General features: G+C 37.6%; 1 protein-coding gene across 9 annotated transcripts in view; it reads left to right on the forward strand.

Moving 5' to 3' along the window:
* Positions 1-27,918, forward strand: part of TANC2 (tetratricopeptide repeat, ankyrin repeat and coiled-coil containing 2) — a 215,324-nt gene that overhangs the window by 121,516 nt on the left and 65,890 nt on the right. For all 9 annotated transcript variants that reach the window (XM_005858613.2, XM_014532046.1, XM_005858615.2 and 6 more), the window contains 3 exons: positions 1,109-1,234; positions 19,778-20,059; positions 24,725-24,858. In XM_005858613.2, the coding sequence (XP_005858675.2) occupies positions 1,109-1,234; positions 19,778-20,059; positions 24,725-24,858 (542 nt within the window). The remainder of the gene's footprint in view (positions 1-1,108; positions 1,235-19,777; positions 20,060-24,724; positions 24,859-27,918) is intronic.

Below are 27,918 nucleotides of genomic sequence, written 5' to 3' on the forward strand. Positions count from 1 at the left end.
GGTTCTCAGTAAATAACTGTCATTGAATGACTGAACCTACCCCTGGCACAGATCTTACATAGCAACAAATTGAATTAATGGTTTAATTAAAAATTTATAAGCTCTAAATAACTGTTTGAGAGTTTTTCCCCTTTTTGTTAAAAACTATTCTGTCTCAGTGCTTTCTGGTTCTTGGTTTCTTCATTTTTTGGTTCATTTTAAGTGGACCCAACAGCTCTCAATACTCGGCAGTGTCAATCCCATTTTCTTTCTCTTTTGTGGCTGTGTTAGGAATTAAAGGATTTACACATGGAATGTGAGGACCTTAATACTTGATTATCTTGAGATAGCAACAGAATGTTTTTGGAATTCATGGATATTGGCAGTTTCCTAAATACTGTTTGGCAGTTCTCTATCCATTGTCTCAGGTTCCCACCTTTCCAGTACACACACACACACACAAATTGGTTTCATATTTGATTCTTTTTTAAAAATATATTTTTATTGATTTCAGAGAGGAAGGGAGAGGGAGATAGAGATAGAAACATCAATGATGAGAGAGAATCATCAATCGGTTGCCTCCTGCACACCCCCTTCTGGGGATAAAGCCGCAAACCCTAGCATGTGCCCTTGACTGGAATCGAACCCGGGACCCTCCAGTCCGCAGGCCAACACTCTATCCACTGAGCCAAACCAGCTAGGGACATATTTGATTATCATGAAAGAAAAGTGTGGAAAATAAAATGTCATGTTTTTCTTATAACTCAATATAATTTGAAACAAGGTTTCTTGATTGATGATGTTTATATCTTATTCTGTAAATGGGATTTGTGACCCCAAAAGAAACAAAAACTAATAATCTTTGTTATCAGGTACTAAGGTTTGCCAACTTGTTGCTAGTATTCTCCATAAGCTCAAGCAGTTGATAGTGATGAAGGAGCTGAAGACAACTGTTGACATGTTTCCCTGGCCCATATTCTAGACACTGATGAGGATTTTGAATTCAGCAAACAGTTGATAAATGTATCTGCTGGAGTAAGCTCTGATTCCAACGTTTGGGAGATACAGACTATCTGAAAGTAAGTTTTTAAAACTTAAGTATTCTGACTAAACTCTTCTGTCTTGTCAGCCACAAGTTCTGCCCACTTGGAGGACCTTGCTTACCTGGATGAGCAGAGACATACACCTTTGAGAACTTCTCTTCGAATGCCAAGACAGAGCATGGGTGGTGTTCGCACACAACAGGATTTAAGAGGTTAGAACCACAGGATTACTTTATCTGGGATGCTCATGGGAAAATGGAAATGGACAATAGGCAAAAAGTTCCTTTGTTTCCAATTTCTACACTTATTTAAAACTATCTTAAGAAGTGAGCATATCACCATAGAAGAGAAATACAAATACATTGCACAACGGAATTGTAATTACCTACATATAGAAGTATTGGCATTGATTCCTTGAAATTCTGAAAGGGCTGGTAGTGATGGGGGAAATAATCTTTTAAAAGCCTTGAATTTCCTAAGTGATTGTTGACCAGATTCAACCCTAGCCATTTTCAGCATGAACTTGGTGCTGATAATGGTGTTTTGCTAGAGAATTTATTTCATGTTCATTCTAGTGGCCATTTCTAGTGACATGTAGTACTTTTAATTTCTTGGAGTTTTAGACAGGGCTTCTAGTCCTGTCCTGGCAACATCTAAACTTACCCGTTTCCCACTCAGGTACCTGTTTACACTCTCTGTGCATGCTGCTTGTTTCTACAATCAGGATCCTGATCTTTTTAAAGACTTTCATTTTGTTATAACCACGGGCTAGTTGAGAGACTGTTATTGGTATCTCTGCTTGTGCCTCTTGTTTGCTCAAAGTGATCTGAACTGTTTTTGATAGCCTTAACAGATGGTCTGCTTTCTCTAGTACCTAGTAGTAATCCATAGCTCTACTACATCAAGTATATTTTTAATGTTCTTTTGCAGATTATTTTCATCTTGCTTTTGTTCTCCTTCTTAACCCTTGTCCTGTGCCCCATTCTAAATCCTTATGTTGCCAAAATGCATAACTCACACCAAAAAAAGGATCATACATACCTGCTGTCCATTCTGAAAGTCATTATACTGACAGTTTTTCAATGATGAATAGGCAACTGGAAGCATCAAATGATTGTATTGCAACAATTATTGTACCTCTCATCAACAATAGTGAGTTGATGGCCTTAGTCATACTAGTAATCATAGTTTTATTTTTAATTCTATCCATCCTGCTTGCCATTTCTTTAGTTAGCCACATACTAGTTGCTTGGTATGTGCAATAGTGTATTTCCAGCCCAAAAAGTGGTATTGTGTCAAATAATACTTCAGTGCTGGTAAGTTGATTCTGTCCAAAGCCTGAATAAATTTAGTCAGAAAACTAAATAAATGATTTGTTCCAAGGCCAGATGCATAGAAATACTAAAGAAGATTGGACACAACTATTGATCTACTAGAGGCCCAGTGCACGAAATTGTGTGCGGGTATGGTCCCTAGGCCTGGCCTGTGATCAGGGCCATCTTCCCCAGCTGCCGGCAGCCGGCCCCGCCCCCCGCCATCACCCATCCCCGGTTCCCCGTTCACCATCGGGGGATTGGAGCCTGCTGGCCCAGGGGAGGGACCGAGAGGTGATCAGTGCACCTCATAGTGACTGGTCGAGTAGTCGTTCTGGTTGTTCCGCTGTTCAGCCAATTTGCATATTGCTCTTTTATATATATAGATATAGACCTTCAGATTTGGTTAAAATCTGCCACATTGGCATTACCATGTATCTCACTTCTGTAAAACAAACTGACATTGTTGATTTTATTTTCTGCTTTGCTAGTCAATGAATAATGAATTTTATACTAAACTAGAGGCCCAATGCACGAAATTCGTGCATGGAGGTGGGGGTGTCCCTCAGCCTGACCTGTATCCTCTCACAATCTGGGACCCCTCGGAGGATGTCCAATTGCCAGTTTAGGCCCGATCCCTGCATTAGGCCTAAACTGGCAGTCAGACATCCCTCTCGCAATCTGGGACTGCTGCCTCCTAACCGCTCACCTGCCTGCCTGATTGCCCCTAACTGCTCGCCTGCCTGCCTGATCACCCCTAACCGCCTCTGACTCGGCCCCCGCCACGGCGGCTTCATCCAGAAGGATGTCTGGAAGGTTGTTCAGCTGTCCAGTCTAATTAGCATGTTACACTTTTATTATTATAGATAGAAAACAAAATTAACTGACAAGTTTTAACTCTGTGCTTTTGTGAACTCTTCAAACTGGGTTCTAGTGATACTTGATGGGACATTTCTGCTTCTAGTATCTAAAGATTTGTAAGAGCTCTGACAAATGCATTTTACTGAGCTTGATGTTTACACAGATATCAGTTGTATCTAGAATACAACAAAAAATCTTTTTCATTGCATTGAGCTTCAGCCTGAACATTCAGTAAAACCAAAGTACATACAAAGATTTTTTTTCAAAGCATGCCTAAGTCTTTAGGAATCTCTGCTTAAATAATACATCCCTTAACAAAACTAATTTTATACTCTTACAGATGGTATCTCAACTTATTGTTTACATTAACACTTAGAGATGGAATTTGTTCACTGATAATGGTACTATGATATTAGAATTTCAGTTCCTTAAAGTTGTCTTTTCTTTCAAAAGGTTTCCTTTTTGCAGTCTAAATGGTTAGTACATGCCATCCAAATGAATGCATTAATCCATAAGTTACTGGGTGTTTACTAAGCAATATTTTGCCTTCTAAAATAAGCATACTTTAATTTAGAACTTTGAGGCCCTGGACAAAATTGTTCCTCAAAGAGTAACATGTTATCTTGATTACTGTTTACAAAAGGTACTCTATAGCTTATGAAATGACTTAAAACACATTAACAAGAAAGGAAAGAAAACTTGGACACATTTCCCTCATGTTTCCGTAGACCTGCTTGGCAAACTTTTATAATTTTTTATCATTATATCCAAAAAATTGCACTTTATTGTAAAAATGAATCATATTTCTTTCCTAGCATAATTTTTTAAAAACGTGTTACATTCTTTCTAATTTTGTTTAAAGGGACATGCAAATTGCAGTCATTGTTCAGTTTTATATCTTTTTCTTCTTGTTATGGTTGGAGTAAAACAACTTTACCCAGAAAAAAATAGTAAAGTGATTAAAAACCTTTTTTTAGTATAAATTAAGATGTATCTTTCTACATTGAGGTATATCTTTCTATATTTTGAAATATTACTCAAACAAATCATGATACAGTTTTTAAACCAGAGTTCTGGTTTAAATGACCCTGGATCCTCACAGAAGGTAGTTAATGGTCACATACACTGTAGTTTATCCAGTAGGTACTAAATTTACTGATTCCAAGTATAGAGATTATCTGAAATAATATTCCTTGAATATATATCTAAAGAGGTGGCAAGGATTTATTTGGTGCTTCATACAGGCAGTCTTGCACTATTCTGTTTAGAGCAGTGATTCTCAAACTGTTTTGGTTCCAGGACCCCTCTACACACTTTAGGAAGTATTGAGGACCGTAAAAAGCCTGTATGTATGAGTTATGTTTATTGATATTTACCATATTAGAAATTAAAACAGAATTTTTAAAAATATCTGTCCTTTTTTTTTTAAACAATAGTAAACCCATTGTGTGTTAACATCATGTAAGCTATGGAAAATTTCACCATACACTATCAGAGAATGAGAATGGAAAAAGACAAATGATGTCTTAGCATTATGCACATAGTTTTGACTTTTTGAACCCCCTGAAAGTATCTTGAGAATACTCGGTGGTCCCCAGATCACATTTCAAGAACCATTGATGCAGAGGATATCATTGTAATTGAAGATAAGCTTTATGCTTTAGGGACCATACTGTCTGTTTACAGAATGCAAAAAAGTGCAATTTGCAAATTGGTTAGAAGTTGATCAGGAATGTGGTTTAAGAGTACAGGCATTGTTCATTTAATAATTACCTTATAGTCACTGCAATTGTTTGATCATAATGGTAGTCTTTTGACTGCTGAAACAGAAATTTCTGGGGTAACATCTGAGCTAGAATTTGGGTGTTCAAGTGGGGTATTAACATTTACTTCATTAGTAAAATTTCTATACTTCTTAAGATAGCTGTTTTGAACAGTTGTTCTACCAAAATTGATGTTTCTAGGGACCTGGCCCAACAAAGAAGACAAGGTCACATAAGTGCACTGTCCTGGATCCTATTGCAACAAGATATGAGATTCCTAGCTGTCAGTCACCTAAGGGCTTGAGCTTTAATGATAGTTACGGAAGATAGTGCGAGTATACAACTGGCTAAACTTCTGCAAGTGCCTTTTCTAGTCCCAGAGCCTAATGTCCTTGACAGATATTAATTTGAAACCTTATTAAATTTTTAACTTCCGTTTTTAAAATTGGGGATCCATTTTTAAAATGTAATCATCATTGTGTTAATGTGGAGTTATGCTAGAAATTATCCACCTGAAACCTCTCATTGTTTCTGACCATCTTAATGACATCTCTATTCCACAGAGAAAGACAAACTAATTTTGCTGCCTAGTAAAAGGAGGGGAGAGGTTGTTGGCTTTCATGGACAAATACTATTATAATAAACCTTATGATAGAATATGTAAAGGAAAGCAGGGAGAGTTAAAATACACAAAACAAAATATAGCATAATGACTTTGAATATGAACTACTTGGGGTAAATTAGCAACAAATTATTAATGATAAGTCTCTAATCTTCCTGATATTAAATCATAATCACTATTCTGCTTGAAGAGATTACACAATCCTAATTAAAACTTATTTCTCAAAATATGTTGTTTCCTTAGGACTTTTACTAAATCCCATTATATAAATGGCCATTCATAGGCACTGGGTTTAGTTAGGTGCTTTAATAGATTCTAGGTTGGAGGGCATAGTTGCAAATGGTATTCTGACTCATTGGCAGAAGTTATGTGAAATTGACCCTGCTACAGTTAACTTGGCTTTATCTAAGCAAAGAATTCAATTTTTATCTAATAAAATTAGTGCTTCACACCATTTTTTAGTCCCTTACTTTTTCAAAACAATGAATCCTTTATGAAGATGACTAAGATGCATGTCATGAAGCTAATACTCTTGCAATAGCCCACTGAGTCATACATCCTTGAGGTTGCTTAGTCATCTTGATCATTGCCTCACTGGCTCTCACATTTACAAGGGAATATTTCCATCAGTGTTTTCTGTCTCATTGTTCATTGTTTTATTTTTACAAGATTAAATTTCTTTCTTTTTAGGTAAATTCAAAATCCAGAGATAAGGTTGCTTGTACATAATTGCCTATATATAAATATTAGATGGATAGATTGTAAGCTTTACTGGTATGTGAACTCTTTTGCAGAGCACCCTAAAATTTGAAAATAAGGTACTCAAACTGGATGCCTTTGAATGTCTTCTCGAAACTAATTTATACTTTTTGGAGTAGTCTGGCTATGATTTTTTTTTAAGCTGATCACTACTTGTTAAAGTAGCTCCAGATTTGGTTTGTATATAAGCCAGTCTTATTTGCTTCTGTAAGAATAAATCACTGAACATATTTTAAATGACTTAAGTGCAATAAAGAAAAATAAGTAACCATTAAGCCATTTTGATGTTTTGATCTAAATTAGATTTAAAGAATCCATTTCCCAGTTAATCTTTCTATCATTATTTTCTCCAAAAGTAACTAAATCTTATTAAAGTGGCCATAATGTTACTAAATTTACTTAGGTAATATTTTGCAAAACACTTTTTGTTTCAGTAAGATGATCTAAGCTTTCCAATTTTATAGTATATAAAAACACTTTTTTTAATGGGATCACTTCCCCAGATACTAGTAAAATACAGAACTGCAGAATTTCCTTTGTAGGACCATAGCTAGTTCATCACTTAAAAACTTTTAATCTTAAATTTTAAGTAATTAATGAGTTTTGATGTCCCAATAAAAATAAATCTTATGTCTCACCTTCAAGACCAGTAATGTAATAGCACAAAATTATGTTGACATAGTTATATAATTATTAAATGTTTCACATTTTAAAAGCTTTACTGTTTTTATATTTCCCCTATATTTTGTGGTATTAAATGTGAGGAAATGTAAAAAGTGGCAATATTTGGGAAAATTGAATTTTCCCTATTTCTTTTACTGTTTTTCAAATATTTTTGTTCCCTTCTTGAAAATTCCATTCAGCAATGACTCCACATTGTTCTAAAAAAATGTCCTAGAAAACCACTGTCAAAAACTGAAATTCAACATGCAAGTTATTCAAAGACTGAAAGTATTATTTTCCAGAGTAAAATAAGCCCCACATTAATAGAATACAGTGGACTTCTTAAAACACTAAGACAAATGTTGAGGATGAGACACTTTAAACATGTATAAAAGTGATAACTTACATTGTTTGGAGTGCTTGTTCTTTATAGACATAGTGCTAAGAGCTTTAAACATGTTCTTATTTAATCCTCACAACTCTTTGATGTAAGTAGCAGTAATAAGGGAATTGAGGCTTAGGGAGGTTAATAACTTGCTTAAGGTTACATGTCTAGTAATTGGCAGTGCCCAGATTCATTTATTTGACAAACACCCAAGCCTGTGCTCATAAACACCATATAATACTATGTCATAGACAATCTATAATAATAAAAGCGTAATATGCTAATTAGACTGGACAGCCAAACGACCTTCCAGACGTCATTCCAGATGTCCTTCCAAACGAAGCCACAGCAGCGGGGGCCGAGGCAGAGGCGGTTAGGGGCGATCAGGCAGGCAGGCAAGCAGTTAGGGGCGATCAGGCAGGCAGGCGAGTGGTTAGGAGCCAGTTGTCCCGGATTGTAAAAGGGATGTCCAACTGCCGGTTTAGGCCCTATCCTGGCAGTCAGACATCCCCCAAGGGGTCCTGGATTGCAAGAGGCTGCAGGCCGGGCTGAGGGACCCCTCCTCCCCCATGCACGAATTTTGTGCACCAGGCCTCTAGTCTATAATAATAAAAGTGTGCCCTGACCAGTTTGGCTCAGTGGATAGAGCGTCGGCCTGCGGACTGAAGGGTCCCGGGTTCGATTCTGGTCAAGGGCATGTACCTTGGTTGCGGGCACATCCCCAGTGGGAGGTGTGCAGAAGGCAGCTGAATCGATGTTTCTCTCTCATAGATGTTTCTAACTCTCTATTTCTCTCCTTCTCCCTTCCTCTCTGTAAAAAAATCAATAGAATATATTTTTTAAAAAATAATAATAAAAGCGTAATATGCTAATAAAACCAGACGTCCTAACTTCTGGACAAAGCCGCAGCAGGTGGGGGCTGAGGCAGAGGCGGCAGAGGCCCCCTGGCCGCGGCAGCAGCGGGTAGGGGCCGCAGCAGAGGCCCTTGCACATATTTCATGCATCGGGCCTCTAGTATAATACAAAAAGGGAAGGGAAACAGAGTTGCATATAAACACTGATTCCAAGATGGCTGCCTTTCATCAGGGGCTATGATCAGAGAGGCCACCACAGTGATTCATTTCTTATTTCTATTAATAGTACCCCAATTTTCTTCTCATTCAGACAATAAGTCCTGGATTCAGCTTTGAATCACCATCTTCATTATCTCCTATATCTAGGCCAGTGATGGCGAACCTATGACACGCGTGTCAGAGGTGACACTCGAACTCATTTTTTTGGTTGATTTTTCTTTGTTAAATGGCATTTAAATATATAAAATAAATATCAAAAATATAAGTCTTTGTTTTACTATGGTTGCAAATATCGAAAAATTTCTATATGTGACACGGCACCAGAGTTAAGTTAGGGTTTTTCAAAATGCTGACACGCCGAGCTCAAAAGGTTCGCCATCACTGACTAGGCTTTTATGTTGCCTGACTTTCTCACATTCTTCCCTGTTATCCATTCTTTTTGTTTGTTTAATGTTTTTATTGGTTTTTAGAGGAAGGGAGAGGGATGGAGAGATAGAAACATCAATGAGAGAGGAACATCATTGATTGGCTGCCTCTTGCATGCCCCTTACTGGGGATCAAGCCTGCAACCGGGCATGTGCCCTGACCTGGAATCAAACTGGTGACCTCTTGATTCATGGGTCAATGCTCAACCGCTGAGCCACACCAGCCGGGCCCTATTATCCATCCTTAATACAGCTAATTAACTTGTCTCCCTACTCTGATCTTTCCATAGTTTAATCAAACTAATGCCTGGCTGCCAAATTAATCTTTCTGAAATGCAGGTCAGATAATGTCATTTCCCTGTCTTATAGTTATCATTGCTAACTAGAAAAATAAAAATGTAGTTTTGGAAAAGACAGCTTATGGTTTGTTATTAGCTTTATTTTTTAACATATTTTTATTGATTTCAGAGAGGGAGAGAGAGATAGAAATATCAAGGATGAGAGAAAACCATTGATCAGCTGCCTCCTGCATGCCCCCTACTTGGGATTGAGCCTGCAACCCAGGCATGTGCCCTTGACTGGAATCGAACCTGGGACCCTTCAGTCCACAGGCTGATGCTCTATCCACTAAGCCAAACCAGCCAAGGCTATTAGCTTTAAAATGAACCCTATTGATACTTAAGAAAAGCTAGTATTTTTACTTGAGCAGTTTTCAATCTTTCATTTTGATATTTGCTTTCCTTTTTTTCCATCTGTTCTTTGTTTTCTTGCATTTCCCTTTTTCATCCATTTTTTGAATTGAGTATTTTTATGAGTCTATATTATGTTTTTAGTTAATTAGCTATATTCTTCATATTGTTTGGTTTTGGTATGTGGTTGCTTTATTATTTTTAGTATATAGATTTAATTTATTACAGTATACCCTCAAGTTATACCATTTCATGTAGAGCATAAGGCTTTTATAATACTTGTGTTAGGGGTGTCCCCTAGGTTTAATGATTCATTAGGAGAACTCACAGTACTCAGCATATAGTCATTTCCATAGCTATGCCTTATTATAGTGAAAGGATACAAAACTAAATCAGCAAAGGGAAAAGGCACATGGGACATAGTTCAGAGGAAACCAGACACAGCCTCCAAGTATCCTCTCTCAATGAAGTCACATGGTATGCACTTAATTCCTTTAGCAACGACTGTGATAATACATGTGAAAGGTTGTCTGCCAGGAAAGCTCATTAGGGATTCAGTGCCCAATATTTTTGCTGGGGTCTGGTCTATACACCGTCTTGCCTAAAACATACCAAAATTCCAGATTCCCAGAAAATATGCAGATGTTCAGTACAAACTATATTGTTTGTACAAACAATTTAGGCATAGCAATTTACTCTTATTAGTTCTGGGCAATGGTAGGAATCTTCTTGAAATTCACACTCTGAGATTTCAGGTAAGAGCCAGCCTCACAAACAGGCTCTCTAATGGTAGCAGCCTAAAACCAGTTATGTGAATTGTTTTCTGCACAATAATCTATTTTTATTTCTCTCCTCCCAGCCTTTATGTTATTGTTGTTAGACATTTTACTTATATAAATGTTATAAGTTCCACCATATAAAAGACAGTTATCTATTAAAGAGTTTTTAAAAATAAGGAAAAATATTATATATTAACCCATTTAGTCACCATTTCTGATGCAGTTCATTTGTCTGTATTAATCCATGTTTCTATCTGGTATAATTTTTCTTCTACCTGACAGACTTCTTTTAACATAACTTGTATTGTGGATCTACTGGTGATAAAGACTTTGTCAGACATATAAAAGCTGAAAAAATTCATCACTATTTTTTTTAATATGTTTTTATTCAGAGAGGAAGGGAGAGGGAGAGAGAGATAGAAATATCAATGATGAGAGAGAATCATTGATTGGCTGTTTCCTGCACACCCCCTACTGGGGATTGAGCCCACAACCCAGGCATGTGGCCCCTGACAGGAATCGAACCTGGGACCCTTCAGTCCAGGCCGACACTCTATCCACTGACCCAAACTGGCTTGGGCCATCACTATTTTTGAAAGACATTTTCACTGAGTATAGAATTCTAGGTTGACAGGTTTTTCTTTTTATAATTTAAAGTTGCAGATCTGCTTTCTCATTTGCATTGTTTCTTAGAAATCTGCTGTCATTATTTTTGTTCCTCTGTACTTAATGTGTCTTTTTATTCTCTGGGTGCTTTTAAGATCATCTCTTCATCACTTGTTTTGAACAACTTACCAGGTAATTATAATGTGCCTTGGTGTCATTTTCTTCATATATCTTGTACTTGAGGCTCATTGAGCTTTTTGGATCAGTGAGTTTATAGTTTTCATCAAATTTGGAAATGTCGTAGCCATCCATTATTTCTTTAAATATATTTTCTGTTTCCCCTTCCCTACCCCTTCAGTAACTTCAATTACACCTATATTTGGCCACTTGGAATTGTCCCAGTCACTGATGCTCTTTTTATTTCAGAGGATTCTTTTTTCTCTGTGTGTTTAATTTGGGATAGTTTTTACACCTATTTCTTCAAGGTCACTCATTTTCTGTAATGTCACTATTCCTATCTAGTGTGTTTTTCATGTCTTTTGTAGTATCTTTTTTCTCTAGAAGTTAAATTTGGATCTTTTTTATCTCGCATGTCCCTACTTTTGAACCTGTAGAATATTGTCACTGTTTTAATACCTTTCTCTGCTAATTCTAATATCTATGTCAATTCTGGGTCAGTTTCAATTGATTGATCTTTCTGCTAATTATGGTTGATATTTTCCTGCTTTTTTGCATGTCCAATAATCTTTGTTTGGATGCCTGACATTGTGAATTCAAACTCATTGGGTGTTGGATGTTTTTGTATTTCTATAAATATTCTTTAATTTCTGTGTGGAATATTAAGTTATTTGGCAACAGTATGATTACTTTTGGGTCTTACATTTAAGATTTGTTGAATAGAACTGGAACAATATTTATTACAGGTCTCATTAGTCTGTACTAGAGGCCCAGTGCACGAAATTCATGCACAGGTAGGGTCCCTTGGCCTGGCCGGTGATCAGGGCCAATTGAGGCCTTCCTTCCCCCGGCTGCCAGCCACCAGCCAGGGCCTTCCTTCGTTCTGTGCCGCCCCCTAGTGGTCAGCTTACATCATAGCGAGCAGTCAAACTCCCAGGCAGTCGAACTCCCGAGGGGACAATTTGCATATTAGCCTTTTATTATATAGGATTACTGAGACAAGACCTTTCTGGATATCCTACCCACTGTCCTGTATATTGTGAATTTTTTCATTCTGACAGTAGGAACAGGCACTGTTCCTGGCCCTATGTAAGCCCTATGTGAGCACTCTTCTCTCTAATCCTCTTGGATAGGTCTTTACCTTGTCTTGGGTGGTTTTCTTATACACATCAGTAATCTGTTGATTACTCAAGGGTTATGCTCCACAAATCTTCAGAATTATTTCTGTGCATATCTCTCCTTCCCAGGACTCTGTCCTCTTAACAGTTGCTACCTTGGTCTGCCTGGGTTCTCAGCTTCATCTCCTCGACTAAAGGAGTCAGCCAGAACCTAAGGTCTCCCTCCCCTGTCATGGCCTGGAAATTTTCTCCAGGCTATAAGTGGCATAGGGTTTGTCTTATTTGTGTTTTTTTTCTCAGAGGAGACTATTTTTCATTGCCTATGTCTAGTGTCTTGAAAACCTTTATTTTATATATTTTGTCTAGAGGTGTACTTGTTTGTTTGGGGGTTGTTTTAAGTGGGAGGGTAAATCTGGTCCTTGTTATTCCATCTTGGCCAGAAGTGAAAATTCATGTCAAATTTTTAAAAAGAAAATTAATAGATCAGGTGGACCAGAGCATAAATCCATCTCTCATTAGAAAATGACTTTCTTGGTAGTTAAATTGTGTTCTCTGTGAGCTAAAATACCTACTGTACCTATAATAATGAAGAAGTAAATGCACAACAGTAAATCTCACATTAGTAAGACCTTATTTACCCAAATGAATGTGTGTAACTTTTCTTTAAAAAAAGAAAGAAAGAAAATTAGTCTTTAAAAAAATGTATCCTGTCCCCTCTGGACACTAACTCTAAGGCACATTTCTTCTTTTCCCCCAGCTTCCTGTGAGAATGCTATTCTTTGTCAGTACCTTGGCCAGCATCCAGACCTTGCTTATGTTATACACAAAGCTGGGAAAATAATAGTTTTTCTTCCCCAACTGTCTTGTTATTTAATGTTTATGACAGTAGCCTTTAAACAAGAGTGTATCCCTGAAAAGTGGCAAACAAATGAGCTATTTCCTTTTATTATCTTAATACAGAGCAGTGATTTTCAAAGACCTGAGTTTGCATCCTATAACTGCCTTCCCCTAACCATCCTGTTCTAATAAAACCAAGCCTATCTATATTTCTTTGAGAATGGAAAATCAATATTCACTATTTTCATTCATGATTTCACTTACTAAATGTTACTGAATATACATACTATATGATAAGAACTGTACTAGTTAATAAGGACTTAATAGGTTGGGTGATTGTGGTAGGGTAAGTTGATGAGATACAAGAATAGAAGTGTTGGGATTAACATGATCGTGTCAGATACATATATTTGCTGGCTGTTTATATGAATTAACCTAGGAATGACAATATTTTAGGGATGTGCAGAAGAGGAGGAATCATTAAAAGATACATCAGGAGAACTAGAAAAAAGTGTCATCTTAAGCCCAAGAAGGGAATGTATTTCAAAAAAAATGGGGCTTAGTTAAAACTGTTAAATACTGAGGAGTGATTAAGAAGCATGAAGGCTGAAAATAAGTTATTGGAATTAACAGTTAGAAAGTCTTTAGTGACTTTAACCAAAAGAATTTCTGAAGAGTAAAATTGAAGGAGGCCAGGCTAGAATGAGTTATTGTTGTGTATGTGAAGATAGCAAGCATGGCTCTTTCAAAATGTTGGGTAGTGAAAGGAGATAAGTTAGAAGCCTCAAAGGGAAGAGGGCTATGTATGTTCTCAATATTTTTATTTTAAGTGTGTGTTGGAGGGGGGTGATTATGGTTACACTAGATATCTTTTTTGGCTTGGTAATATGAATAGTGATAGCAGTTAACAGCCAGACACTGTCCTAGGTCTATTACGTGCATTAATTTATGTAATCCTCACAGAATCATTCTTATCCCTAATTTTAAAATGAGGAAAACTGAGATATTGAGAACCTAAGTAACCATCCTAAGGTCACACAGCTAGTGAGTAACAGAGACAAGATGCAAACTGAGGCATCTGGCTCTGAGTCCACAGTTTTACCCACTTTACTGCTGACCCAAAAAGTGATTCTGCTTTATTTAATCTTTAAAAAACACACACACACACAGAGAGAGAAGTTATCTGGAATGAACATATCTCAGACTATTATCTTTAGGTTGTCCTTTAGGACATTCTTCAAAAACTCATTTCTGGAGGTAGGAAGAGCTGCCTACTGTAGTCCTGTTCAAGAGCACCACGAATAAACAGCAGACCCTAAAGAGATTTGACTCCTGTAATGGGAGAGTGAGCTTTCTGGAAATTCAGTGGACAAATGAGCCCATTCCTTGGTTTAAGTATTTCTTAAGCGGGGGAAAGCGTGTCTTTTTACTTATGTTTGGTGCTAATGTGATACCAGGTTTTGTCTGAAGCACATGTTTTTCCTCTCCTCTGTGTAGAGAATAGCATGCATGGCATGAACCCTAAAAAGTTATCTTTTGTTCTGAGGAACAGAGGTGCTTCCAGGCTAGACTTTACAGTTATTATGAGAGAATGTGAGGAAATACAACTCTGCTCCTGTTTGCACCAGACCTTGGCTGTGTTACACACTACCCTTTCTCCTGCCAGTCCTGTGACTGACTTCTTTTATGATGATTCATAGTTGTTTTCCATGAGTAAATATGCTTTAGTCTAAATCCAGTTAGAGTTCTTTTGCCCCCACTTCCCCTTCCCCTTCTCTTCTTGCTGCAGCTGTTTATATTTGCATTTGGGCTAGTGGATCTGTTAGCCTTAATGCACTTTTGTTTGTTTTTTAAATGTTTACTCTTTGCCTTAGTTAATAAAGGTCAGTTTTCGCTATAAGCCTAGATATGTAATTATACTTATTGAAGTCTCACAGAGACTGTTTCCTAGAGAGAATTTATTTGTCTGCTGTGAGCCTAATTTGCACTGAAGAGATGCATACACTTAATCTGAGTCTAGAGTGGTTGTTAAATCCCTTTTAAAAACAGCTATCCAAAGCTTGTCTGATTTTTGTGCCCTATTGTAATGTTTTTCCTTTTTGTATTTTTTCCTTCAACATTTTATTAGGAAATTTTTTGGATATAAAATAATGAAAGAATTCTACAATAAACACCCATATACCTACCACCTTGATCAGATCATTAACATTTTGCTATATTATTTTGTCACATATCTATCCATCTGTCCCTTTCTTTATCCACCCATTATTTTTTACAATTCAAAGTAAATTGCAGTATACCTTATTGGCATGTTTTGAGAAGGATGGGATGGTCTGTCTGCTCTGGGACTGCCACTTCTTGAATTCCAAGGGTAAGAAAGCCACATCTGTTACTAAATGGTATGGATCAGCTCATCTTTTTCCCTTAGCTCAGCTATAGTTGCTGTGGTAATTTCTCACTGGATTATTTCAGTGGTTTCTGCCTTAGAAAATCTCTTGAAAACTAGTTGATATCCCAAACAAAGAAACATATATTTAGGAATATGAACTCCACAGTGAATATTCATTACTTACATGTCCTACAATACAGACCAAAATGCTTTCTTATTCATATGCCCTGACTTTACTCTTGGTATATAAGAAGTATGGCTTTCTTTTAATATACTGATCTGACAAAAGCCTCAGTTTCAGAGGTACAGAAATCATTTCTAGGCTGTTCTTGGTATCTACAGTTGTTTTACCATATGGTACTGGGCTAATTTTGTCTGTTCTTCCTTTGAGGTTTCTGTGAATTGATTACATTTTTAGAAAAATTTTAAAATAACTTTTAAATGTCAGCGCTTTCTCAGTAGAATAAAATATGATGAGCGATTATGTTAACATGAGAACAAGTTAATCGAATTTTTCCAAAAAATTTAAGCAATTAAATTGAGTCTATAATTATTCAATATTATAAATTCACATTAGTCATATTAATGGAAGTCCCTTTTAAAAGATATGTTTTTATTGATTTTAGACAGAGAGGAAGGGAGAAGGAGAGAGAAGCATTGATGTCAGAAACATTGATCGGCTGCTTCCTATACACCCTCTACTGGGGATCGAGCCCACAGGGAATCAAACCAATGACCTCTTGGTGCATGGGTCAGTCCTCAGGCCGGGCCATGAAAGTCCGTTTTGATGCACAGTATAAAGTAATCTTAGACCTGAACAGATAAGTTAGTTTAGAAAGCAACTGAGTGTCTCTGAGTAGCTCTTCTCTCTCTGAAAAGGTCACCTCTTATGAAGCATGCAGTTCCTAAAGGGAAGCACAGGAGAAGTGAAGGATAAAGAAGAGAGTTTAACATGTCAGCTAAGCCTATCAATTCTGGTCATCAGTTGGAGAACTCATGTCACTTTAAGATTTAATAGTTACATATTATAGAGCAGTTGCAACATAATATAATAGGGAAAAGCCTGAATTTCAGAGTCAGAATTAGGTTCTAATTCTGGTTCTGAAACCAGTTCTGTGTTCCCTAAGTTCTGTGTGAGCTTAGTCTCTCTAGGCATAATTAGACTCATCTCAAGCCAACTGATGTTGTTTTCTCCTTCCTCGCCGGGAGTCCTGTGACTGTTCAGCCAGAGCTCAGCATGTTTGTCTAAGTGTCTGCCCAGCAAGGGCACTCAGATACCCAGGAAACCCCATGAGGGTTTAGCAGCCCCTGCTATCAAGTGACATCATGGAAAATGGTGAAGTAAGGCACTGCAATAATCAGTCCCTCCACTGAAGCAACCATGAAGCTGGCACGTCTGACAGAATCAACTTTTTCAGAACTCTGGAATTGCTAAGTGATAAAGGCAAATTATGAAACAGTGTTTATCATATGATCCCATTTTTTGTTTGTGAAATAAGTGTATAGGGTACAGATAAAACTCAGAATATATAGTATGTGAATAGTATTTCTCTCTGGCTAGAGGGAACACTATTATTTTGTTGTTGTTGGTTGGTTTTTTTTATTGATTTCAGAGAGAAAGGGAGATGGAGAGATAGTTAGAAACATCAATGATGAGAGAGAATTATTTATCGGCTGCCTCCTGCACACCCCCTACTAGGGATTGAGCCCGCAACCCGGGCACCGGAATCAAACCCGGAACCCTTCAGTCCACAGGCTAACACTCTATCCACTGAGCCAAACTAGCTAGGGGGACTGTCGCCAACCTTTCAGACCTCACCGACTACCAGTGGTCCACGGACCACCGGTTGGCAACCGCTGAGCTAGGGCATTATTTGTTTAATATTCCTAAATTTTCTATAGTGAATATGTATTCTGTGAAAAATAGCAAAAAATAAAATACAACAGTTTGGCAGTTTCTCAAAAAGTTAAATATAGCCCTAACGCTCAGTGGATAGAGTGTCGGCCTGCGGACTGAAGGGTCCCAGGTTCGATCGTGGTCAAGGGCATGTACCTTGGTTGTGGGCACATCCCCAGTAGGGAGTGTGCAGGAGGCAGCTGAATCCATGTTTCTCTCTCATGGATGTTTCTAACTCTCTATCCCTCTCCCTTCCTCTCTGTAAAAAATCAAAATATATTTTATATATAAAAAAGTTAAATATAGAGTTTTCATATGACCCAGCAATACCATTTCTAGATATATACCCAACAGAATTAAAAACATATGTACACAAAAACTTGTACACGAGTGTTCATAGCAGCATGATTCATAATAGTTAAAAAGTGGAAACAACCCAGATGTTCTTCAGCTGATAAATGAATTTTAAAAATGTGATATAGGCATACAATAGAATATTATTTGGCAATAAAAATGAATGCAGTACCAATATATGCTATAACAAAAATGAACCTCAAAAATATTATGGTAGGTGAAGGAAGCCAGACACAAAATGCCACATATTATATGATAACTTTTGTGTGTAACGTCCAGAATAAGCAAGTCTGTAAAGAGAGAAAGTCTCTGATTGCCAAGGGCTGGAATATACTAAAAACCACTAAATTGTATACTTTAAAAGGGTGGATTTTATGGTATGTGAATTATAGCTCATAAAATAATGCTTAAGAAAAGTAAAATAGAATCTATTAGCTATAAGACACTAGAATTTAAAAGAATATTTTTAGGAAGTTATAGTCTAATTTTCACTGAGCTCTGATTATAATTATGGATTTTAAAAGGGTAAGTTTTGGCAAAGAGATGTGAATTAGGAAATTATAAGTGACCATGTAGCTGTATCTCCACAGCCTTTTATTTTTTAAGTGAAATTTGGGGACATTTTAAACTAATATAGGAAACTATTTGCTTCTATTATTAGAGTTTGGCTTTATATTTTTAATTATTTGCACTACTTTTGGAATTGTTATCCTTTTATAAAATGCTGTTATCTTTCTAATGGATTTCAGACAGTTTTAAATGAGAGTGTACATATATGCATGCTTATGTATTTTTCTTAAGTAAGCTGCCATCTCTAGATCTCATTTTATGATGTATAAGTGGTTTAGGTATGTTCTAGAATAATAAAAGCAGTATACATAGATCTCATTTCCACCTTTTTGATTTCCTTTTCTCCTGTTCTCATTCCCACCCCTGGCCCTTATTTTCAAAAATACAAAATGGGTTTAGAGTATCATACCTTATTTTTAATTGATTCTTTCAGTATGTATTTATTGAACACCTACTGTGTTTTAAAGCACTGTGCTAAGTTAAAGATACAAACAGATAAAATGATACATCTTAGAGCTACTCTCAGAATAGTTATGGGGAAGGCATTTAACTCAGATAAGAGAGGTCAGGCAGGGCTTCTTTTTACCATCAATACAATTAGAAGGTTGATCTCTAAAACCAAGTCACATCTATTACACATTTTTAGAGAACTATTGAAAGTAGAACTCCTACTTGGCCCTTAGCACATCCCACAACTACATAAACACAGAAAAGCAATAAAGATTCGTCCCCAAGACAGGTGTATATAAGTCAAAAATCTTTTTTTAATTGGCATGAATACAATTAGTACAAGTGCAAAGACATTAGGTGAAAGTTTGGTTTCTACTTCCTTGACTGCTTAAGACCTTTTAAACCATCAGCTTTTAGAGGCTTTGCTTCCTTTAATATATGTATATATATAAAATCATGAACTTAAAGGAATTTCTGTTTTCATTGGTATTTTTAAAGAAACTTTGCCTTGCTTTTCCACAGGACTGGTATATACTGGTATGGCCATATTGGTTGTTAAATATTGAAATATGCCCTTGCTGATTGGTAAAGACCCGCCATAGTCTGGTCTCTCGCCCAGGAACTCCCAACTCTGCATCTCCCCACAATCCGACAATTACAAGGTTATCCCCAGGCATACAAGGAGGCCTTCAGGACCCTACTTCTTTACTACTTGTGCATCTATCCTGATTGCTAGTGCCCAGGCCATCCCCATTGTTTAATAGTTTTTAATATTACCCTGACTTTCTGACTGTCCCATAAATCCTTACTGTTTCGACAGTGTTTGTGTTCTGCCAACTAGAGTATCAAATGGCTCTAGCTCACCTGTCATTGCTTATCTGCATAGAACCAAAATCAGAGTTTTATTATTTTCTGAATAAGCCAGAATACCATCATACTGTAATTCTAAGTTGATGTTTTGTGTCTTTATTTCTCTCAGTGCTGATGGCTTGGCCTAAGTTCTGTTTTCTTATTGTTCCTTCTAGTTCGCTTTGCACCTTATAGACCTCCAGATATCTCCCTGAAGCCTCTGCTCTTTGAAGTGCCCAGCATCACTACAGAGTCAGTGTTTGTTGGCCGGGACTGGGTTTTCCATGAAATAGATGCTCAACTTCAAAGTTCAAATGCCAACGTGAACCAAGGAGTAGTGATTGTGGGAAACATTGGGTTCGGCAAAACCGCCATCATCTCCAGACTTGTGGCCCTCAGCTGCCATGGAACACGGATGAGACAGATTGCCTCAGACAGCCCACATGCCTCCCCCAAGCGTAAGTATTCCTCTTTAAAGAACTCTCTGCTTCATTGCTTTGAAATTTTTTTCTAACATATTTATATTGTCTCATATCCTTTTATTTTCTGACTAGAGGCCCAATGCACGAAATTTCATACAAGAGTAGGCCTTCCTTCCCCTGGCTGCCGGCACCAGCTTCCCTCTGGCACCCGGGACCTGGGCTCACCTCGCAGCCCTGGCTTTGTCCGGAAGGATGTCCAGTCTAATTAGCATATTATGCTTTTATTATTATAGATCTGCAAATCCTGATTTGTATGTCAGGGCCATTAATTCAGAGTTGAGGGAAAGAATATAATACTCTGCTTACATTTAACCCACATATCCAACAGTCACCTCAGTGTGACTGGAGAGGGAAAATAACTTTCAGAAAAATGTATGACTCTTCCCTACTGGCTAGTCTGTCTTTTGGAGAATGACTACAGCAATTGCCTGTAAGAGCTGTTTGCATCCATCACTGTCAGGTTTGCTCAGCCTGTGCCCAGGTCTCCGTGTTACATGCCAGCACAATCTGTTCATGGCCTTCATTTCCTTGCTATTGATGTCAGTATTGCACTGCCTGGGCTTGAACGTCATTGTGCCCTTGAAGGGTTTCTCCTGCTTCCTGTGAGAAGATGCTAAGATCTCATATATATCCATACTTCTTTCACCCCAGGCAGAGCACAGCTTGGGATGATCACCACCAAGATCTTGTTTACTTATTTTTAGACTACTCATATGGTCACTAATGCCAGGTACTGCCTGACAGCTTAGTAAGTTTTAATTCATCCAATTCTATCAACTCAGTGAGATTGTTCCTGTTGTCTTCATTTCATATATAAGTGATTTGATGCTCAGAGAGGCTAAACAAACCTCCCAGGTTTCATAGCCAGTAAATGGTGAAACTAGAATTTAACACTAAGCAGTCTGGTTTCAGAGGCCATTCTCTTACCCATTTTGCTCTCCTTTTTGGTAGAATTCACTCACTTCAGTAAAGGAGATAAAAGGAAATATTCTTCCTATACATACTGTATGTATAGTCTACCTGGTTTCTGTTAGTTATAAGAGAGAAAAAATGGAAAGAAACTATTGGTCTGCTAATGTAGCTCCGTCTAGTTCACCACAAATTTTCAAAACAGCAATCACTAGAAATGGTTTGTCTGAGATTATAGTCATTACAGAGTCTAGCACAGTGCTGAAACTCAACAGGAATTCACTGAACGCCCTCCAAACATCTTGGCTTCCTGTTGAAATTAATTAGCACTCTCATGTCATTAAGTAGGCAGATTGCCATAGGTAAATTTATGGATATCTAACATGTAGAAGAACAACTAGTACCTAGAAAGAAAACTGTTTGAATCAAGAGTCCGTTTACCAGGGTATGATAAGAATTTGTATGAAAGAATATTTTCTTAAGAGTAATGTCATGCTTAGTTTCTACATGAAACTTTCTGAGGTCGATTGGCATAGGTCATGTGGGAATCAAGAGCCCAGAGTTTGAGTCCCAACACTCAAATTGACTATATTTTATAACCTTGAGAATTTTACTTTAATTCATTAAACCTCAGTTTTCTCATTTGTAAAAGAGAAAGTGGGACTAGGTGATCTTTAAGATTTGTTCCTTTGCTAAAATTCTCTGATTCTAAGAATATATTCATGGTTAAAAGTAATTTTTCACACCTATTCCAGTATTTTCCTTTGTGTGCTTAAGTATCACACCAAACTACCTCTTATCTGAGTAAGCCAAGAGGTTAACTATTTGAGTGTGTCAGGCAGAAAAGCAGATAGCTAATAGTCTCTCTGACTCCTCTATCACTGTTTCAGATAACAGAATGGTAGAATCATGCATGACAGGATAAATGCCAAAGGCAAGAAGAGCTGCTTTCTCAGAAAGCAAAGGTATCTGGGAGTCCACACCCCCCATGTCTGGGAGAGCAACAGTTAATAAAAAAACAGTCCCTGTGCTCCCAAAAGTAGAGATTCTTTCAAGGTGGTTCATTAAGTTATTCTCAACATCCATTGCCTTTATCTCCAGAGAAACTCTAAAAATAACGACCCTCTCATTCATAAGATAAATGTCCATATGTTGAAACTATAGATTTGGCCTCATAGTTAACTTTCAAACCTTGAAAAGGTGTCAAGGAGGATAAAATATGTGGTTATGGGTTTATCAGAATTATCCAGAGCCAGCAGTTGCTTTGAAAAAAATAATGTTTGTTGTAATATTTGATGTCCAAGCTACATTCTACCTCTACCATCTTAACCGAACCACTAGTCCTTAAGAAGAGTCAAGAATAGGTGACTGATAAAGTGCACGCTGTTTTTCAGCATTAATCTGTTACTGTATAAGCTGGCACTGAAATGTTGCTGGCAGTAGCAGAATAAGAATGATGTCTATAGAGAGAGTTGGCTTAATTTTTTACAGAGTTTAATTTACATTAAGCTTAGATAAGTTTATTTGAAATCCCACCGGCTCGCCTAACCCTCAGTAAGTGATACCAGTGATGTAGTTGTAGTAATGAGAACAAGTGGAAAATTATTGGAGCCCCCACATCCAACCTCCCATCTCTGCATCATCTGTCATTTTTCTTCTGGCCCTGCCTCCTCCGCACTGAGCAGCACTGCTGTAGAAGACCTGAGCAGTTTAGTCTGCAGTACTGCATAGCCTGGCTCTGCCTTCCCCCACAGACACTCAGCCCCCAGCCCGCCCCCTCCTTGTCATTTCCCTGGGAAGGTACAGAAAAGCTGTCAAGGCAGGCACTAGCCTGTCATCCTGCTTTCCACCTACACCCCTTCCCAAACCTGACTCCCCCATCAACCTCCCCCCCCACCACCATCATCATCCCACCCCTCCAACACACACACACAAAGAGCAAAAACATTTTGTGAAAATAGTCCTGTTGTGTAAGTCAGGCATTATTGTATTAACTACAAGTATCCTCGATACAGTAGTTAGGGAAGCTCTAATACAAGTCTATATTTTCCTATCACTAAAAGTCACAGTGTTAGTTATTATTTGGATTTGACATTTGCCAACAGCTGCCAAGTCCCCCAAACAGCTGTTCAGTAAGTAACCACTACCCTCCCTACTCTGCTCATTTCAGAAGTCTGTTTTGCCAGTCTGCTGTGCACACTGGCTTCATTAACTTTTATTTCTACTGTTTTCTGAATACCAACAGAAAAGAAAGACACACAGACAAAAAATAAGGCATATTTAAAAGGAAATAACTAGAAAACAGAAGATATTCATACAGTAACTACCCACAAAATCAAATACCAGAAAAATGGGAGTGTGGTGAGGAGAGGGAATGAACAACAGAAATGATACAGTGACAGTCACTGAACTTGACCTCAGCTGACACTTTTCTTCAAGCATTTTTTCACTGTCATCTCCCACAGCTACCCTCCTACAATTGCTCAGAACTCTGTCTAGTGACCAGGGAATTTACTCTACCAGTTGAAGGGAAAATAGCTCAGTTAGTTGCACTGGTAAGGAGTTGAATGAGGACTATCTTCCCTTACTCCTCCCTCCTCCTTTACCTTTTGACCATCAATTAACATCTACTCATTCTGCACATTTCATATAAATAGAATTATACAACATATGGTCTTTTGTAACTGGCTTCTCTGAGTAAGTGTGATATTTTCAAGGGTTATCTATATTGTAGCATAGATCCGTATCTCATTTGTTTTTATTGTCAACTACTTTGGTGCCCTTTTTTTTACAGAGAGGAAGGGAGAGGGATAGAGAGTTAGAAACATCGATGAGAGAGAAACATCGATCAGCTGCCTCCTCACACACCCCACTGGGTATGTGCCTGCAACCAAGGTACATGCCCTTGACCGGAATCGAACCTGGGACCCTTGCATCCACAGGCCGACACTCTATCCACTGAGCCAAACCGGTTAGGGCTTTGGTACCCATTTTTAAAAGTATGATCTGCATTCATAAATATATTTTGTACTTTTTAGTGGTAGGTAAGACATTTTCTAAATTAAATGAACAAATTGAATTGTTAAAAAAAAACAGCTATATTAAGTTATAATTCACATACCATACAATTCACCCATTTAAATTGTTCAGTTCAGTGTTTTTTAGTCATAGTCATAGAGTTGTACAACAGTCATTATAATCTAATATTAGAACATTTTCATCTCCCCCCCCCCCAGCCCGAAAGAAATCCTATGCCCTTTAGTAGTCAATCTCCAGTCTCCCCTTAACTCCCTACCTTCACTCCCCTGGTAACCACTAATTTACTTTTTGTCCCTATAGACTCTGTTTTCTGGGCATTTCATATAAATAGAATTATACAACATATAGCCTTTTGTAACTGGCTTCTTCTCTGTGTGTAATATTTTCAAGGGTTATCCATATTGTAGCATAGATCAGTATCTCATTTGTTTTTATTGTCAAGAAATAGTCCATTGTATGGATATACCACATTTTAACCATTCATCAGTTGGTGGACATTTAGGTTGTTTCCACTTTTTAGCTGTTATGAGTATATGTGTACAAGTTTTTGCATGGACCTCTGTTTTTATTTCTCTTGGGTATATACCTAGGAATAGAATTGCTGGATCATACAACAAATGAAATTTAACCAGTCTTTATTTAGTTCAGAGTTTTATGATTGTCTGATGCAAACATATCATCTTTTTAATCCAGATGTGGATGCCAACAGAGAGCTGCCACTCACACAACCACCTTCAGCCCACTCATCCATTACCAGTGGAAGCTGCCCAGGAACTCCAGAAATGCGCAGGCGGCAGGAGGAGGCTATGCGGAGACTAGCCTCACAGGTACAATAGGATTCCCAGTTTGTGGGCATGCTAGTTCCCTTTTAACATCAAGGGAGCTAAGGTAGGGAAACCCTAGGCAAAGTGAACAGAAATATGTACAGGTATACCATGAGAACATGGAGAAAAGTGTATTTTTCTTTGCTGTTCCTAGAAGAAATATTTTATTATTACAGAACCAAAACTTTAGAGTTGGAAAGGAATGGGTAGGTAAGGAAATTGAGACTCAAAGAAGTTATATGATCAACTTCAGAATTGAACTGATACAAATGCCAGTCATTGTGTAAATTAAATTTTTATATCCTAATTCCACATATTCAAAGGTCCCTTTTCTTTGAGATTAGCTTAATTCCATCACAGATTATTCATTTGAAGTAGGAAATGATCTTTGGAGAGTGAAGGCCTTTGACTTTTAAACAAGCCTGAAAAATTTGCTGCCACTCAGTCATTTGATTAGGGCCTTTACTGAGGATTCTGCTTAGTTTTATCATTTCTTATGTACAGTATTAAGTCAAAAGCTTTTTATACCCAAGGCTATACTGACCTCCAATCTTTTCTTTTGTCTATATGACCTACAAACATCCCCTTTTCTTTCTTCCCTCACAGAAGTAATTTAAAATTCACTTACTGTCTTTAAAAAATTAATACGATTTTGGTCAGATCCTGTATATTTTGGATAGAATTGTTTTAATAACTAATAAAATACTGTATACCAACTCTACAAGTTTAGGGATTTAACATAAAAACTTGAGATGGAAAAATTGATAATATACAAAAGACATAACTGAAAATGAAATTTCAACAAGTAATTTTAAGAAACAAGAATTCACCAAGGAGAAAGGTTTTACCTGCCTGATTTATTGAGTGTGGACTCATTCTGAACCATTTCCAGGAAGCTGGAATAATAGTGACTGAGTATGGGTGTCCCTGATGACTTCCTCAAAGCTCTAGGGAGTGATCTAACATCCATCACTGAACACTGATACAATGACAGACTGAAGAAAAAAACTACATTCCCAGATTTGTTTCCTATTTCTATATGTAAGGAAAATTGTAGATAATGTCAATAGATAATTTGCAGTAAGTACCAAATGTTTTTGACAGAATTGTATGTACATATACATACTATGTAACTATTTTGAAATGTCTAATAAACCTATTTTGGACCTCAGTGAAAATTTTATGAAGATGTTGAATGATTTTCTTCCTGAATTCTGCAAAGGAATCAAGATTTTATATTTGAAATGCCAAAGAAATATTTAAAATTAAAAGAGAAGTAGCTGTAGAAGGGGCACCATTAGCAATGTTATTTAACCTTTGTTAGATAAAACCTCATTCAGCCTAAGACTACAGATGGTTTTTAATGAAAGCAGCAAAAGAACCCTCTCCCTAAATTTCAGAATTTTTATCTTCAAACTTATCTCATTACTTTAGGTAAAGGGTAAGTTAACAGCTGATTTGCTCAGCTGTGTTTTGCTTTTTGAGCTGTGGAATCAATTGAAGTAAAATATGGTGAAAGTTCATATTGATTCAGAGGTTTGATGTTTGCTTTTTATAAAGTGGAGATTTGTATCCATGTGGACATAATCACTGACATTCACTTCATTGAGGGGACAAATTAATTGCTGCCTAGTTTTCTTTTTGGGTTCCTTACTTAAGCAATGAGCAGTCTACCTGAAGAAAAGAGTGGAGATTTTTTTAGTACAATTTCTCATTTCCAATTCCATATCATTGCTTCACTCACAAGCAATTCCTGTCTTCAGCTTTATATGTCTAGTAACATTTTCTGTATTGTTCAAACTTTGAATGCTTAATGAGAGGGATTTCAGGTATTAAAGTGACATTTCCAGCATTTGTTAAGGAATTGGGATGACCATACCTACAGATTAGGAATCCGTTCAAAGCAGAACACTTTAATGGGTAATTCTGTTCCTGAGAGATGATTGAAGAGCTGGAATCACAATAGTACATTTATGAGTGCTCTTGGGGCAAATTTCAAATGCCTGTAGGCACAAAGCCAGTGGCTGAAAAAGAGACTATATAGAACCTTGACGATGACCATAATGATGATGGAGAGGAAGAGAAGGAGGAAGGCAATGATGATGGAGACAACTATGCATACTGTGTGCTGAACACCATGCCAGGTGCCTTCCATATATTCAAGCTGACTCCCCTGCCAATTTCATGTATCTACACAATCTTACCACTTTGTGGGTACTGCTGAACCATCAGAATGGTCTAGATTAAAACCACCCTCTGCACTTGACCTTGAGGCAAAGAGCTCTGCAAATTCAAACAGAAATTCAGAGCTTAAAACTCCAGGTTCCAGCCAGCCAGCCCACACCTTGGGTGATATTAAGACTCTCTTTTTTTAATCTTTATTGTTCAAAGTATTACATATGTCCCCTTTTTTCCCCCATTGACCCTTTCTAGCCCACCCCTCCCCCCTCCCCAGGCCTTCACTACCCTATTGTCTTTGTCCATGGGTTATGCATATACTAGAGGCCTGGTGCATGGATTCGTGCACTGGTGGGGGGCATGGCCTGCGGGGATCAGCCTGCTGTAGGAGTGCCGCTCATCCTGGTCAGCTGAGCAGGACTCCCACTGTGGGAGCACACTGGCCACCAGGGGGCAGCTCCTGCGTTTAGCGTCTGCCCCCTGGTGGTCAGTGCACGTCATAGCGACTGGTCGACCGGTCATTCTGGTCATTTCGCCGATCGGTCACTGGGCTTTTATATATAGAGATGCATTCAAGTTCTTTGGATGATCTCTTTCTTCCCCACACCCCCTGCCTTCCCTCTGAGATTTAACAGTCTGTTCCATACTTTTTTTTGTCTCTGAATCTATTTTGTTCCTTAGATTTCACATATGAGTGAGATCATGCGATACTTGTCTGTCTCTGACTGGCTTATCTCACTTAGCATAATACTCTCCAGGTCCCTCCATGAAGACTCATACATTTTCTAAGTTCTTTGAATTTAAGACCTGCATCTAACAAAAAAGTCTCACCCCTTTCCTTCTTCCTGTTACCTAATTTTTTTCTTTTTCCTTTTTATATATATA

The sequence above is a fragment of the Myotis brandtii genome, unplaced genomic scaffold, assembly GCF_000412655.1.
Source record: "Myotis brandtii unplaced genomic scaffold, ASM41265v1 scaffold120, whole genome shotgun sequence".
NCBI lineage: Eukaryota > Metazoa > Chordata > Mammalia > Chiroptera > Vespertilionidae > Myotis > Myotis brandtii.